General features: G+C 45.4%; 1 protein-coding gene across 1 annotated transcript in view; it reads left to right on the top strand.

The window, feature by feature from the left end:
• Ptpn21 (protein tyrosine phosphatase non-receptor type 21) overlaps positions 1–15,471 on the top strand; it is a 61,706-nt gene that overhangs the window by 34,872 nt on the left and 11,363 nt on the right. The window contains exons 10-13 of the mRNA XM_090344673.1: positions 456–535; positions 9,097–9,157; positions 10,601–10,685; positions 13,218–14,662. Of these exons, the coding sequence (XP_090200799.1) occupies positions 456–535; positions 9,097–9,157; positions 10,601–10,685; positions 13,218–14,662 (1,671 nt within the window). The remainder of the gene's footprint in view (positions 1–455; positions 536–9,096; positions 9,158–10,600; positions 10,686–13,217; positions 14,663–15,471) is intronic.

Here is a 15,471-nt window from a genome sequence, read left to right as displayed (position 1 = left end):
CAAAAAATATATATTTTAATAAGTTTTAAATTTCCAGATCATTTAAATATCAAACTCACATTAGTGGAACAGATTTTCTGTCTTTGTAGCTTAACCTGTGTGCTTTTTTGTTGTTGTTGTTGTTGTTGTTGTTGTTTGTTTTTTTCCATTTGCAAATGGGACTTGAACTTACTGTTTGAGGCTTCACGCACATTGGCAGACACCCTACCACCTGAGCCACACATCTGGCCCCTACAATATAAATTCTTATAGTGTTCATACAAGAAACAGTGTTAGAAAATGAGAGGGTCGCGGTGTGGGGGAAAGTGACTGGGGCAGAATGTCACCCAGCTGTGTCTTAGTCTCTAATTTGCATGCATGCGTGTATGTGTGTGTGCGTCTGTGTCTGTGTGCATCTGTGTCTGTGTGTATGCATGTGTGCCTTCATATGACTTTATTACTGTTTTGTTTCCCAGGAAGACATGGAAACAGCGAAATATGTGTGGAGACTATGTGTTGCACGGCACAAATTTTACAGGCTGAACCAGTGTAATCTGTGAGTATGTCCTGTTCTTAGAAATTGTGCAAAGTGGAAAAAAAAAAGAAAGAAACTCCAGAAAATAATGAATTTGGAAATTTTATATTGTATCATCTACAAAGGTAAATCCTATCAAATAGTAGCCTTTTGACAGTTTCTAATCTTTTTGCTTATGAAAATAATATTTCCATTTTTCCCATTTTGGCCTTGTACTAACTTCTAATAACAGTTAGGTCTCTTAAAATTTCTTTCAATTATGTATATTAAAACCATTCTGATTCTCAAAAGTTTAAAAAAGAGAGAGAGACTAGAGACAATTAGTAGTAGTAGTAGTAGTCGTAGTAGTAGTATTTTGCCAGACCTGGGGTTTGAACTCAGGGCCTGGGCACTGATTTTGAGCTTTCTCAAGGCTAGCTCTCTACCACTTAAGCCACAGCACCAATTCTGGCTTTTTCTGTGTTTGTGGCACTGAGGAATTAAACCTAGGGCTCCATTCGTCCTAGGCAACTGCAATACCAGTAGGCCGCACTCCTCGCCCCTAATGTTTTTTAATTGATAACTTGGTCAGTATTTTAAGTAAATACTCAGCCTTTCAAGCCATTTGAAGAACTGATATCACTGCTGCCTTCTCTTCCTTTTTCATTTTAGCATAGACTTATTTTAGAGTTGGGAGGGATTGAGAAGCAAGAGAAACATTTTTTTTTTTTTTTTTTTGCCAGTCCTGGGGCTTGAACTCAGGGCCTGAGCATTGACCTTGGGCTTTCTCAAGGCTAGAGCTCTACTACTTGAGCCACAGCACCACTTCCAGTTTTTTCTGTGTGTGGTACCAAGGAATTGAACCTGGGTCTTCATGCATGCTAGGCAAGCACTCTATCACCACTAGGCCAAACACATGGCCCAAGAGAAACATTTCTTGGTCCCCCTTCCTTTCACCCCATTTCTCTGAGGACTACACTATGGACTGCTTGCCATAGCCAGGTGACTCTCACCCGCTGTCATTTCCTCTCCTGCCTTCAACCACTTCTGCCACTGAGCCTCTTCTGCCAGGGCAATACGTCCTCTGGAGATGGTGGCACCGGGCTGTTTCTTCTCCACTTCCAGCCTCAGGCCTTCTTGTCACTGCATCAGATTTTACCTTTGCCCTCACCCTCTCCTGAGAATGCTCCTGAATCCCACTGCTAATTTCACCTGTGCCTGTGCGGGCCTACGAGGCATCTCAATTTGATATGTCTAAGCCAAACTTCTCTCCCTCTCTTCTGACTCTTTGATCTCAAATTCACTTCTTCCCTATGTTTCCCACCCGGAAACCATGCACCGTGCACCACGCTCCCCTGGTTGCTTGGGCCCCACACCTAGAAGATAGGAGATCCGATTTCCATTCCTCTTTCCTGCCACCTCCAGCTCATCAGCAAGCCCTGCCAGCTCCACTGTGAAGACAGATCTGAAATCTGATCATTTTTTAACCACCTCTCTGAAGGCTGAAGTTGCCATTGCTTTTCACGGGGACCACTGCAGTAGCTTTCTGACTCTCCATTTCCCGTGCCTGTCCTCTCTGTGGCTTACTTTCCAGAAGTTGGCTAGATTGATCGTAGTTTGATATGAGTCAGGTCCCCCCAGTCCCTGGAATCCCTCCCTTACAGCTGATGGATGAGGCTGTGTGAGAGGCGGTTCTTCCTTATTCCCTCCTGATCTTGTTTCCTCTACCACTTCCTCACTTGAGTCCTTTGTGGCTATGAGCGTCCACTCTCAGACATGGTACACTTGCTCTTCCCTGCCTGGAATGATTGTTCCTCATCTCTGCTGCCTGGCTCCCTCAGTGAAGCCACTTGTCTGAGAAGATATGCTTTTCTTTGTTTCTGTTTTTGCCTTTGCTCTGACTTTTGAGATGGGGTCTAACCATGTAAGCCAGGCATCTCTTGTGTGCTGGGATTCCCATGTGCGCCATTACGCCCGTGGGGATGAGCCCTGACAGCTGCTCCTCACCACCCTTGCCTGCCCCCTCCATCACAGCTTGTGCCACTTCACCTTCCTCTGTCTTGTTTCTTCTTCCTGGCGCTATGCACCCCTCCTCTATGCCTCCCTGGCTGCGGGATCGAGCACTCCCTCCCTCGTCCTCCGCCTTTGGCTTATTTGCACTAGTGCTGCTCATTCTAGTTCTTCTTTCCTTTTTAGTAATTTTGTAATTCTTTTTTTTTTTTTTTTGGTGGGTTATAGGGCTTGAACTCTGCGCCTGGGCACTGTCCCTTCAGCTCAAGGCTACTGCCCTCCCCTGGAGCCACAGCCCCACTTCCCATTTTCTAGTGACTAATTGGAGATAAGAGTCTCTGGGCTTTGTATTGCCTGGGATGGCTTTGAACCATGATCCTCAGATCTCAGCCTGCTGACTAGCTAGGATTACAGGTGTGAGCCATCGCATCCAGCCTATAATTCAATTTTTTAAAATGTTATTATAAAGGCGATACACCGGGGGTATTGTTTCACAAGTAAGGTATTGTTAATTTTAAGGTGTACAGAGGGGTCAGGTAATGAGTATATTTCTTCTTCTTTTTTTTTTTTCTGGACACTGTCTCCCCTTCCTTTGCTTTCCCCTCCTCCTCCCCCCACATTTCTACCTGCAGGTTGTTTTCCACATAGTATCTACTGAATAGCATGGTTGTATTTGTTCACACTTTCTCTCTCCCTTCCTGCACTTCCCTCTTACCTCCTCAGAAGAAAAAAAACTCAAAGCAAAAACAAACGCCATCACCAACAATCCCTTGCTCACAAAACCCATGATACTTCTCTATTTATTTATTTATTTATTTATTTATTTATTTATTTGCCAGTCCTGGGCTTGAGCTCAGGGCCTGAGCACTGTCCTTGGTTTCAAGGCTAGAGCTCTACCACTTGAGCCTCAGCATCTCTTCTGGCTTTTTTCTATGTATATGGTACCAAGGAATCGAACCTGCATCTTTGTGCATGCTAGGCAAGCACTCTACCACTAGGCCAAACTCCCAGCCCTTCTCTCTTTTTAAAATTTTAAACTAAAAAAAATTTTTTTTTCTAGTCCTGGGGCTTGAACTTAGGGCCTGAGCAGTGTCCCTGAGCTTCTTTTGCTCTAGGATTAGACCCTACTCCTTAAGCCACAGAGCACTTCTGCCTTTTTCTGTTGATGTGGTACTGAGGAAGTGCAAGACAGTCACTCTACCACTAAGCCACATTCCCAGCCCCTGTAACATTTTTTTAAACTTTCATGTTGCTTATTTTGGTAATATTCACCTGTCTATTACTTCTATTTTTGCAGTTCCACGGATGAGAAAAATGTTACGCTTGTCTTTATGAAAATCTGGTGTGCTTCTTTCAACCTAATGATCTCCAATTTCACTCATTTTCCTTCATAGGACATAGTTTGTTCTTTATAGCATAGCCTGGTTTTTCTGCTGGCTGCCTGCCTTGGAGTGTATTTTTGTTTGCGTGTGTCCCCTTGGTAGTTAGATTCAATGGTACTAGTCCAGAATCTAGGGTTCCTCTGGCTGGCCTTGCTACCCAGCCCTGTATGACATGACTTATGTGCAGAAATGTGTTTTAAGCTTCAAGCAGCACATAGGAATCTGTTGGAACACAGCATTTTCTTTTTAAGGCCTCTCATAAACTGAAGATTATTCACAGTGGTCTATATCATTACCTGCATTCTTTCCTTTTCTAGAAAAGACTGGAGAATCAATCATGTTGATTAAACTATAGTACCCTTCCAGCAGGCATATCCATATTAATTGTTTTGGGCTTTTTTTGGGCAGATGTCACCTAGTGATGATGATTTGTGTGTGTGCGTGTGCGCATGTGCACGGATTCACATGCATGTGGGCGCACATGTGTGCATGCATGCTAGTCTTGGGGTTTGAACTCAGGGCTTAAAATGAAGTTTGAAAATGAAGCTTTTAAATATTAGCTTTCATTATTTTGATGGGGAATAAAATTGAAAACAAACCATGAGCCAGAGGACTAGAAAACCAAGTGACCCAGGACTCTCTAGAATAACTTGGATTACAGTCAGCCGCGTGCTGGTAACTGAGTGCAGTAGAGTGTTGGTGAGCGCCCCCTATAGGTTAGGGCTGTTGATGAACCTTGAAGCCAGTGGCCTCTGATGGAGAGACTGACATAGGTCCTCCCTGCCTGAAAGGGGAAAGAGGCTGCTCCACTTTCTTGTGGGTCCACTACAGACTTATAGGAAGTCTGGAAAGGGGTAGAATACCATCTCCCTTTCCAGTCTTCTGGCCCATGGTTTCTTTCTTCCTGTGGATCCTGGGGAAAGAGCAAGGCAGTAAAAAGTTGGAGTTGAAGGGCAGTCCCACATTGGATAGTGGGAATGGATGGCTTTCAGACAAGACTTGGGAACAGGAGCATGGGGCATAGCTGGAGAGAGGCAGATTTCCTTTCTGATCACATACTCGAAGGTCAGTATCATTGTAAAAAAGCCTGTCTGTGAAGCCAGTCGGTTGTTTGGGGCTGTTACCTGGGGTGATTTCTGTGAGCCCTTTCTGGGTTCCTGGCTACACCCAGGAGAAGGTTGCAACAAGTGGGGGATCAGGCCTTCAGAGCTAGACCAGTGACTTTGAAGCAGCCTAGATGTACTGGACTACCCTGGACTAGAGAGAGAAAGAGAGGGGGAAGAGTCTGAGTTTTTGCTTTTGTTACCTTTATGGGAAGGAAGCTCAAGAGCAAAGTGGTTTTCTAGGTATTTTCACCATCTAATCGTTTTTTTTTTTAAGTATCAAAATTTCTGCTTCACCAAATACAGATGCATAGTAGACAACTGAAAGGAAGCTCACAAAGTCTCTGGCACATGGGCTCAATTGTAAGTGCTCAGGATTGAGGGTCCCGTCAGTGCCCACTCGTGATGTCATTCCATTGCTCAGCACACACCTGAGGGTTTCTTGTGTGCCAGGCAGTGTGTTGGGCATCTGCCACTCTGTGAGTTGTCTGAGGTCTCTGTGAAGCTTGTAAGTTAGTGGGGTCGGGGAGGAGTCACACAGCTAACTTTCAGAAGCTGCTGCCTGTTCAAATGCTGGTTCTGCTAGTAGCTTGTCACATGACCTGGACTGGTTTACTTAATCCAAGTATCACTTTCCTCACCTGTAAATCAGGATAATAATTGGACCTCCCTTTCAGGGTTGGTGTTTGGGTTTCCTGAGATAATCAAATCTGTCCTTAGCACAGTTTCGATGAGCAGTATTGGGCATGCAGCTGTTTTTATTTGTTATCTCCTCTAGTGCTCACATGCCAGTGAGTTCTTTTAAGAGAAGTGTATATGTGTGTCCGTATGCACCAGTCCTAGGGCTTGAACTAAGGGCCTTGAAGCTGGAAGCTGTTGCTTACTATTTTTGCTTAAGGCTAGCATTCTACCACTTAAGCCACAGCTCTACTTCTGGCTTATTGCTGGTTAATTGGAGATAAGAGTCTCACATACTTTCTTTCTCTGGCTGGCTTCGAACTATGATCATTAGCTCGGCCTCCTGTGAATCTAGGATAACAGTCTCAAGGTACTGGAGCCTGGCTGATTTTTTTTTTTAAGCTGTCTCATATTTAATAGCGTCCATCAGCATAGAAGCCACCCCTAGTATCTGGAAAGAACACCCAGGAGTTACATCAATTTCTTTTGTGTGCTTAGTTGATGATGGGTGACCACAGAGCAAACTGTCCTTAGAACTGTGCTGAGGAGAAAAGAAGAGGTTAGACTATTAGAACTGCTGGTTAAGCCAATTTGGTAGGTAGAATATGTACTTGTTTCTTTGATGTTTAGCAGAACTGGCTTCAGCAATAGGCAGTCTCTGCTGGTGCTGGGTGCTGCCAGCAAGATGCCTTCAGAGATAGCGTGGCTGAGAGTTTTTGCCCTCTGCTCCTGGGCCCTACATCCTTGGGTTGGATTTCAGTTTTGTTTTTGCCCCAGGCTGGGCAGCTTTGGACATGTTGCAGTTTGTCAGTGTACTCTATCAGTAATCTTTTTTCTCCGTTCTTGAGTTTATGGTACTTAAAAAAGTTCAGTCTGTACAGACAGTGAACTTCTGAGAGACCAAATATAAAGCTAAGAAGACCTCTGTGTACCTACACTTAACTCTGCCCACAGAGGAAAGCAAAATGCAGTGTCTTATGTTTTAGAAAAGGCCCAGGTGCACCATGAAGCTTAGTTTAACATGAACTTTTTTTTTTTCCTGTGGGTCATGCAGCTTAAACTCAGCCTGGGTGCTGTCCCTGAGCTCTTCAGCTCAAGGCTTGCCACCCTACCCCTTGGCCTGGATGGTGTCCCTGAACCTTTCAGCTTTATGCTACCACCCTACCCTTGAGCTAAGCCCTACTTCCCTTTTTCTAGAGGTTAATTGGAGATAAGAGTCTCAGGTCTTTTTGTGCCTGGGCTGGCTTTGAATCTTGATCCTCAGATCTCAGCCTCCTGAGTAGCTAGAATTACAGGCTTTAGCCACTGAGTCCAGCTCGAAATGTCCTTAGGAAAGACCCTTTAGAAAAGATGTCTGTTAGGGGTGCACTGGTAGCTGATGCCTGTTCAAAGCCAGCTGGTCAGGAAAATCTTTTTTTTTTTTTTAATCAACAGCCTACTTTCCAATGTTCAAGGTTTAAAATTTTTGTTCAACTGGTATTGAGGCTTGAACCTGGCACCTGGCACTGCCCTTTAGCTTGATTTTGTGTGCAGCTGGCACTCTACCACTTGAGCCACAACTCCTGTCTTTTTGGTGGTTTATAGGAACATACAAGTCTCACACTTAACTGTCCAGGCTGGCTTCAAACTTTAACCCCCAGGTTCCAGCCATCTGAATAGCTGGGAGTACAGGCATAAGGAAATATTTTAAAGAAGTTACTTAATAAAAGCAATTGCATTCTTGAAATATCAGGTGTTTTTTTTTATTTATTTATTTTCCTTATGCTAATACTGATTCTTGACCTTAGGGCCTGGTTGCTATCCCTGAGCATTTTTACAAAAGCCTAGTGAGGCTTGTGTTTAGCCAACAGCTCCTCTGCTGGCTTTTGGAGGTTAAATGCAGATAAGAGTCTCAAGGACTTTTCTTTCTGGGTTGTTTTCAAGTCACACTCCTCAGATCTCAGCCTCATGAGTAGCTAGGATTATAGGCAGGAATCATTAGTACTAAGTACCTGGCTACTAGTTTTATTTTATCTCAGAAATCTTGGCAAGGTAAGTTAAATTCAGCACTTGAATATAGATGTTGTTTATCAGATTGCTAAGAACTATGTTAACTGAAAAGAAGAGGCATGTTACCGTGGTAAATTTGTTCTTTAAATATTCACTTTGTGTGAAGGGATTATCCAGTAAATCTTAATTAATTAATTAATTAATTTATTTATTTATTTATATGTAGTCCTGGGCTTGAGCTCAGGGCCTGAGCACTGTCCTTGGACTTCCTCAAGGCTACAGCTCTACTACTTGAGCTACAGCATCACTTCTGGCTTTTTCCTATGTATGTGGTACTGAGAAATCAAACCTGGGTCTTGTATATGCTAGGCAAGCACTCTACCACTAGGCCAAACTCCTGGCCAAAAAAGATTTTTAAAATTGTCAGTATAAAGGTGATGTACAGAGTAGTGAATAGTTCTTATAGTAACCAAAAGTCACAAAGTGGATTTTGTAATCACTGATTATATATTACATAAGCTCATAAGCCAGGATCAGATGGAAAAAGAGTTTTAAAAAATCCTTTGATGATACCATGTCACTCACAAAGCCAAAAAACCAATATGTTTGGGTTCTAAGATCTTATTTGCAGTAAAATTGTTCACACAAGAGGAAAAAAAATTGTTGGGGCTTTTCTGTTTTCTTTTTCCTTTTTTCATCTAATTGTTTATTCAAATAGTTTGAAATTACAAAGCCCCAGTCCTGGGGCTTTGACTCAGGGCCTGGGTACTGTCCTTGGGCTTTCTCAAGGCTAGTGCTCTACCCCTGCAACCACAGCACCACTTCCAACTTTTTCTGTATATGTGGTACCAAGGAATCGAACTCAAGACTTCATGCATGCTAGGCAAGCACTGTACCCCTAGGCCATGCTCTAGGCCTCAAGTAAATATTAGCATTCTTGAATACTCTTAGTTAAATATATAGATACACACACACATATATATGTATGCATATCTGTCTGTCTGTCTGTCTATCTATCTATCTATCTATTTATCTATCTATGTAAGGTCTGTTACTGGTGGGTGGCTCACACCTGGTGCAGACTAGCTACAGTGTAGACGAGATACAGAGAAGGCTGAGATCTGGGTGATAGAAATTTGAAGTCAATCCAGGGAAGAAAAGTCCATGGGACTCCATCTCTAATTAAAAAGCAAAAAGCTAAGCTGGAGATGTGGCTCAAGTGGTAGAGTACCAGCTTAGCAAGCAAGCTGAATAAGCAGGAGGTTTTGAGGTCAGATCCCAGCACTAGCAAAAATAACAAAAGGCAGAGGTTCCACATGGAGGTAGCAACTTTCTTTTCTGGTATCTAATTATGACTTTATCTTTTGCCTTAGAAGATTTCTCATTTATTTTGGCAAAGCTAGGAAGTGTGTAAACTTGTCTTATGTTGTATCTTTTGTAGGCAAACTCAGACTGTCGCCACAAACCCAGTCAGGCGGAGGTCATCTTCAAGGATGTCTCTGGTAAGAAAGAAGGAAAATGTAATTGTTTGCTTTTTTGTGGTGGTGTCATTTTCCTTGATAAAATGTGCTTTTTTTTTTTTTGTAGTGTTTAGAATTTGAACACCAAAGTATACTGACATTGGGTCATTATCCAGAGAAGTGGTGATTTTTTTTCATTAATTCAAAATTATATTCATAATCAAATATCTAGTCCAGTCAACTACTACAGATTATAGCCAAGAATAATGAGAAATTGATAGGTGTTTAAATTACTTGGTGACTTTGTCAATAAAATTGAATGGGCTCTCTGGATACCAGTGGCTTATTCCTGTAATCCTATCTACTTCGGAGGCTAAGATCTGAGGATTGTACAATTCAAAGCCCACCCGGGCAGGAAAGTCAGTGATATTCTTACTTATAATTAATCACCAAAAAAAAGCCGGAAATGGTGCTAGCGTGCTAGCCTTGAGCAAAAGAGCTCAAGGACAGTGCCTGGGCCCCAGAGTTCAAGCCCCAAGATTGGGCCCCCCAATAAATAAATAAATAAATAAATAAATAAATAAATAAAGAGGTTGCACAATCTTATATTTGTGGCTTTATAAAGAAATTAGTGTTTATTGCTTCTGTTCGTAACCTTTTAGAAGCAGATTTTCTTGTGTTGCCTCCATGTTTTTGTCATCCATCCATTACATTAGCTGGTATTACAGGAATAGATAAGGTAGCGTTTGTTATGTCTTCTATGTTTAGGTACCATACAGAATTTGGTTAACTCCTTCAGATATATTTCTTTTTCTTCTTTTTTTTTGCCAGTCCTGGGCTTGAGCTCAGGGCCTGAGCACTGTCCTTGGACTTTCTCAAGGTTAGAGCTCTACCGCTTGAGCCTTAGCACCACTTCTGGCTTTTTCTAGGTACGTGGTACCAAGGAATCAAACCTGGGCCTTCGTCCATGATAGGCAAGCATTCTACCACTAGGTCAAACTCCCAGCACAACTTTTTTTTTTTTTTTTTAAAGAAATTAATTGTGATTATAAAGGTGATGTGGGCTGGGAGTCTGGCCCAGTGGTAGAGTGCTTGCTTGGCATGCACAAAGACAAAGACCTGGTTTGATTCCTCAGTACCACACATACCTAGAAAAAGCCAGAAGTGGTGCTGTGGCTCAAGTGGTAGAAATCTAGGTTTGATAAAGCCCAAGGACAGTGTGCAAGCCCTGAGTTCAAGCTCTAGGACTGTCAAAAAAAAAAAAAAGAATATGAAGGTGATATACAGAGGGGTTACTGTTTCATAAGTCAGGTAAAGAGTACATTTCTTTTTGAACTATGTCACCCTTCCCTCTCTCCCAGTTTCCCCTCTCATCCCCACCCCCGAGGTATGTAGTTCATTTTCAACACAATGTCCAGCGAAGACCATGGCTGCATTTGTTCATTTGCCATTTGTTCACCCTATGTCCACCTTTCCATTTCATAGCCAAAACCCCAGCCCTATGTGATGGCCCCCCCACCCCAGCTGCATTACAATGGACATTTCACAGAGCCATATACCTCTTCCCAAGGTAAAGTATATGTGTTTTGTAATGAGTAAATCTGTGGAGACCTGGAGATCCTGAAGCCTAGGTAGTTTTAGGCTGATGTTTTACCCCCAAATCGTTGTGATTTTTGGAGCTATCCCACTGGGAGGTTCTCATAGCACACAATTTGAGTACAGAGAGAACGTGATTGTTTGGCTGAGATAGTACATGCAATTTGATGGAAAATAGACTCCGGAAGTTGGAGGTGGCTGGTTTCAGCAGTTCTGCAGCCGCTCTGGATTTGGGGACAATGACTGTTGAGGCCTGGAATGAGGGAGAGGGAGTTGGAGCCTTGGGTGGTCCCTTCCACATGAGGAGTTGCAGGAAAGGACAGAAGGCAGATTGCCACTGTACAACTAGGGCAGGGACTTGGGTGTGGAGATGAGACTATCTGCGCAAGGGCGGGTGGCAGTGGGGCAGCAATGTTGAATTCAGATTTGGATTTAGAGCGTCCACTTTTGGGGGGAGTTTGTTTCTTCAACCCCAGCCCCTCTCACTCTCTGGATGAAGCTCTTGTCAGTCTTCCTTCTATGATAGCTGTCCTAATAGGTTTTCCTCTCTCTCTTAAGACAGTTGGCTTGTGTTTTTTCACTTTTCCTTTAAGCATGACCTCTATGTGCTCTGCTGTCTGGCTGCCCTCCCCTTTTTGCCTTGGCTGCTGTAAAGAGGGGTTACTGCTGCCAGATCCTCCACATTCCAGTGCCTTCAAGGGAAGCCAGCCCCCTTAGCTCTTCTCTTTCCTTCATTGATGGTGACTATTTGCCTACTCTTAGTCCTTTACATATGACAGGCTCACCGAGATGGATCTTTGAGGGATCCAGAGGGGAAGTGTCACACTGGTCCAGACAAGCTGGGCTAAGCATCTGAGCTGAGATGGACTCCGGAAACTTAGTGATGTGTCCATGGCATCCAGTGACAAGGAGGCAGTGTGTGCTGGCAGGAAGAAAGGAGAGGTGCTTGAGTGTTATTTCTGTGGAACTGTGATGTATTCTGACGATCAGCTGTCCCTTAAGCCATAATAGAGCTTTGGAAGGGACAAGGATGCTTCCAAAGGAAACAATTCTCTGGAGGAAGGACTGAGAGTATTTTGGGTTTTGTGCCAGTCCTGGGACTTGAACTCATTGCCTGGGCTTTGTCCTTCAGCTTCTTTTTGCTCAAGGCTAATGTACTACCAATTAAGCCATAGCTTCACTTCTGGCTTTTTTTGATAGTTTATTGGAGATAGAGTCTCACATACTTTCCTGACCAGCATGGCTTTGAACCATGATCCTCCGACCTCAGTCTCCCAAGTAGCTAGGATTATAAGTGTGTAGTGCCTAGGACTGAGTTTGTTTCTTTGTTTTTTTTTTTTTGTTGTTGTTGTTTGTTCTTACTGTAGCCTAGTTATCATGCTTAGCTTAGGATCCAGGTGAGCTACAGATTGGCCAGAAGAAACAGAGGGTCCCTTTCAGTCCCAGGCAGGTGTCTGCCTGGCATTTATTGTAAGGTGAATGTGATTCTGTGACCTAAGTCTTACTGAAACATGCCAGTCGGGCACAGGCTGCTGAAGCCGTTAGCCTCCTTACCTTCTGGGTCTCTTGTGAGGTTGCAACTGCTAGAGGGGTCTTGTGGGCAGGAGACGCTCAGCTCCTGTCGAGCCAGTGTCCTTTTATAGTGGGATGCTTTTCTTCATTCTGGAAGAATCTGTGCAGACAATAAAAGTTCCAGTTAAGGAAATGTTTACTGACGGTGTTTGTACTAGCTCTGCATCAGCCTTGGCTGCCTCCGTATTCGGGCAGAAAAAGCAGTTGGTGATTCAGTGCCTTGACCAAGAATTCCAGTTTGTTCTGTGTCTCTGAGGAAACACGTTTTTATTGCTTGTTTGTTTGTTTATGTAATATTTATTGGTCTTTAAATAGTTGTACAGAAGGGTTTCCATTCAGCATGTCAGTGTGTGAACACAGTGTGTCTAGCTGGATGCCACTCCTTTCATCTTCTCCCCCATCCGTATTTAACTTCGATTTGTGTGACTGTACTCCTAGCATTGGACTTAGGTTTGGCTGATTGTTTTGGGGTGCCCAATCCCTTTTCTGTTAGCAAGTAGACCCCCCCTTCTTCCTATTGAAGAGGAATGCCAAGCTCCCAGGACCCATTTAGGTTGTGTGGCTGGTGACATGTCATTTGAGTCAGGATTTTTACTACTCCTGCTGGCAAAAATCAAGGCCTACCTCAACTGTTTGCTGGGGGAATTGGTTCAGTTTAATACGTTAAAAATAAATAAACTTGGCACTGCTAGCTCATGCCTGTCATCCTAGCTACTCAGGAGGCTGAGACATGAGGGAGGAAGCCAACCCAGCCAGGAAAGTCTGTGAGCCTCCGATCAACTACTCAGAAAAGGCCACAAGGGATATTGTGGCTCAAGTAGTAGAGCCCCCAAGAAGCTCAGGGATAGTGCCCAGGCTCTGAGTTCAAGCCCCATGACTGTCCAAAAGAAAAGAAATAAAGAAGAAACTCATTTGAAAACTTTTCTTTTCCCAGATAACCTCTTTGTGCCCAACCAGAACGGGTACTACTGTCACTCTCAGACAAGTTTGGATCGAGCCCAGCTGGACCTCAGCGGTAGAATCCGCAATGGCAGCGTGTACAGTGCCCACAGCACCAACTCCCTCAACACCCCCCAGTCCTACCTGCAGCCCTCCCCCGTGTCCTCCAACCCCAGCATCACGGGCAGCGACCTCATGAGACCCGACTACGTCCCCTCCCACCGGCACAGCGCCCTGATCCCCCCCTCCTACCGCCCCACCCCGGACTACGAGACGGTGATGAAGCAGCTCAACCGGGGCCTGGCGCACGCCGAGCGCCACAGCCACTCGCTGCGCAACCTCAGCATCGGCAACTCGTACGCCTACAGCAGGCCCGATGCCCTGGTCTACAGCCAGCCCGAGATCCGCGAGCACCCTCACCTGACCTCTCCCCAGGCGGCCCACTACCCCTTCAACCTGAACTACAGCTTCCACAGCCAGTCTCCCTACCCCTACCCTGCCGAGCGGCGGCCCGTGGTGGGCGCCGTCAGTGTGCCCGAGCTGACCAACGCGCAGCTCCAGGCCCACGACTACCCGGCCCCCAACATCATGAGGACCCAGGTGTACCGCCCGCCTCCGCCCTACCCCTACCCCAGGCCCGCCAACAGCACCCCGGACCTGTCCCGCCACCCGTACATCAGCAGCAGTAACCCGGATCTCATCACCAGGCGCGTCCATCACTCGGTGCAGACCTTCCAGGAGGACAGCCTGCCCGTGGCCCATTCCCTGCAGGAGGTCAGCGAGCCCCTCACGGCCGCCAGACACGCGCAGCTGCAGAAGAGGAACAGCATCGAGATCGCCGGCCTCACCCATGGCCTGGAAGGCCTGAGGCTCAAGGAGAGGACCCTGTCGGCCTCGGCAGCAGAGGTGGTCCCGAGGGCCCTCTCTGCTGGCTCACAGTCCAGCATCTTCTCAGACAGAGCCAAGCAGGAGAAGGAGGAGGAGCGGCAGGAAGGCGGAAGCTATGGCCACAAGAAGTCCCTGTCCGATGCCACCATGCTGATTCATAGCAGTGAAGAGGACGAGGACCTGGAGGAGGACAGTAGATTGCAGGCCCTCCCTGGCCGGCTGGAGCCTCGCCCCCCAGCCCCCTATGGCCAGGAGCCACAGCTGAACTACCCCTATGCATCGGTCAGTGCCGTCAGTGGCCCTCTTCACATTCTTGAACCCAAGTCCCATGTCACTGAGACAGAGAAGAGAGCCAGGGACGTTACCCCCCTGCACCTGGTCGTGGAAGGCCAGAGGCTCCGAAGGGATGGACGGCTGACGCCCTCCATGTCCGAGTCTGACCTCACCACGTCAGGGAGATACCGAGCCAGGCGAGACTCTCTGAAGAAGAGGCCTGTGTCAGATCTCCTCTCGGGGAAGAAGCACATCGTGGAAGGACTTCCACCGGTGGGGGTAAGCCACCCCAGAGCTTGGATGCCCCAGTTGGCTCCTCCTATACTGTCTCTCAATACTTCTTTTCTTCTGCTCATTACTTGCCATGGTTCTCAGCGTCTTTTTCTTGTTCTTTAACATTTTCACACCTCCTCCTCCATATTACCTTCCTTTTTGGAGTACTGGGGCTTGAACTAAGGGCTTGGGCACTGCCCCTTCACTTTTTTTTATTCAAGACTGGTGCTCTTACCACTTGAGCCATAGCTCCACTTTTGGCTTTTGGAGTGGTTAAGTGGAGATAAGAGTTTCATGGTCTTTCTCATCCAGTCTAGCTTTGAACCTCTATCTTCAGGTCTCAGCCTCCTAAGTAGCTAGTATTACAGGTATGAGCTACCAGGACCCTGTACTTTGGTCTTTATTTTAAACACATTTGTGTTTATATATGGGAGTGATGTGGACTGATGAGACATGTTAGTGATTTTCCAAGAGATAATTGATGGAGTGAAAAGGCTCCATGGAAGACAAGGGACAGAGTAAATGGGAAAATATCTTAGAAGTGCGGTGTTAAGGGAGAAGAGGTGAAGATTTCATGACTAGCTAAGATTGATTTCCTAGCTACATGCTAAAAATCTGTGAGGCAGCTTCCCAGGGCCGCCCAGGTGGGGTCTGAGGGAGGTGCCCCAGGCTGTGTTTCTAGTTCATTATATCTCAAGGACACAGTTTGAATATATCTCACTTTTGCGTGACCTCTGAGGCCTAGGAGTCAGCATGGAAGTTTTTCCAAGATAAACTCTTCCTACCCCCCAAATCCCATGTTTCATTTGATGAAA

The sequence above is a fragment of the Megascapheus bottae genome, chromosome 14, assembly GCF_031878675.1.
Source record: "Megascapheus bottae isolate mThoBot1 chromosome 14, mThoBot2.hap1, whole genome shotgun sequence".
Lineage (NCBI taxonomy): Eukaryota > Metazoa > Chordata > Mammalia > Rodentia > Geomyidae > Megascapheus > Megascapheus bottae.
The sequence above is the reverse complement of the archived record's forward strand: the minus strand, read 5'-3'. Positions and strand labels throughout refer to the sequence as shown.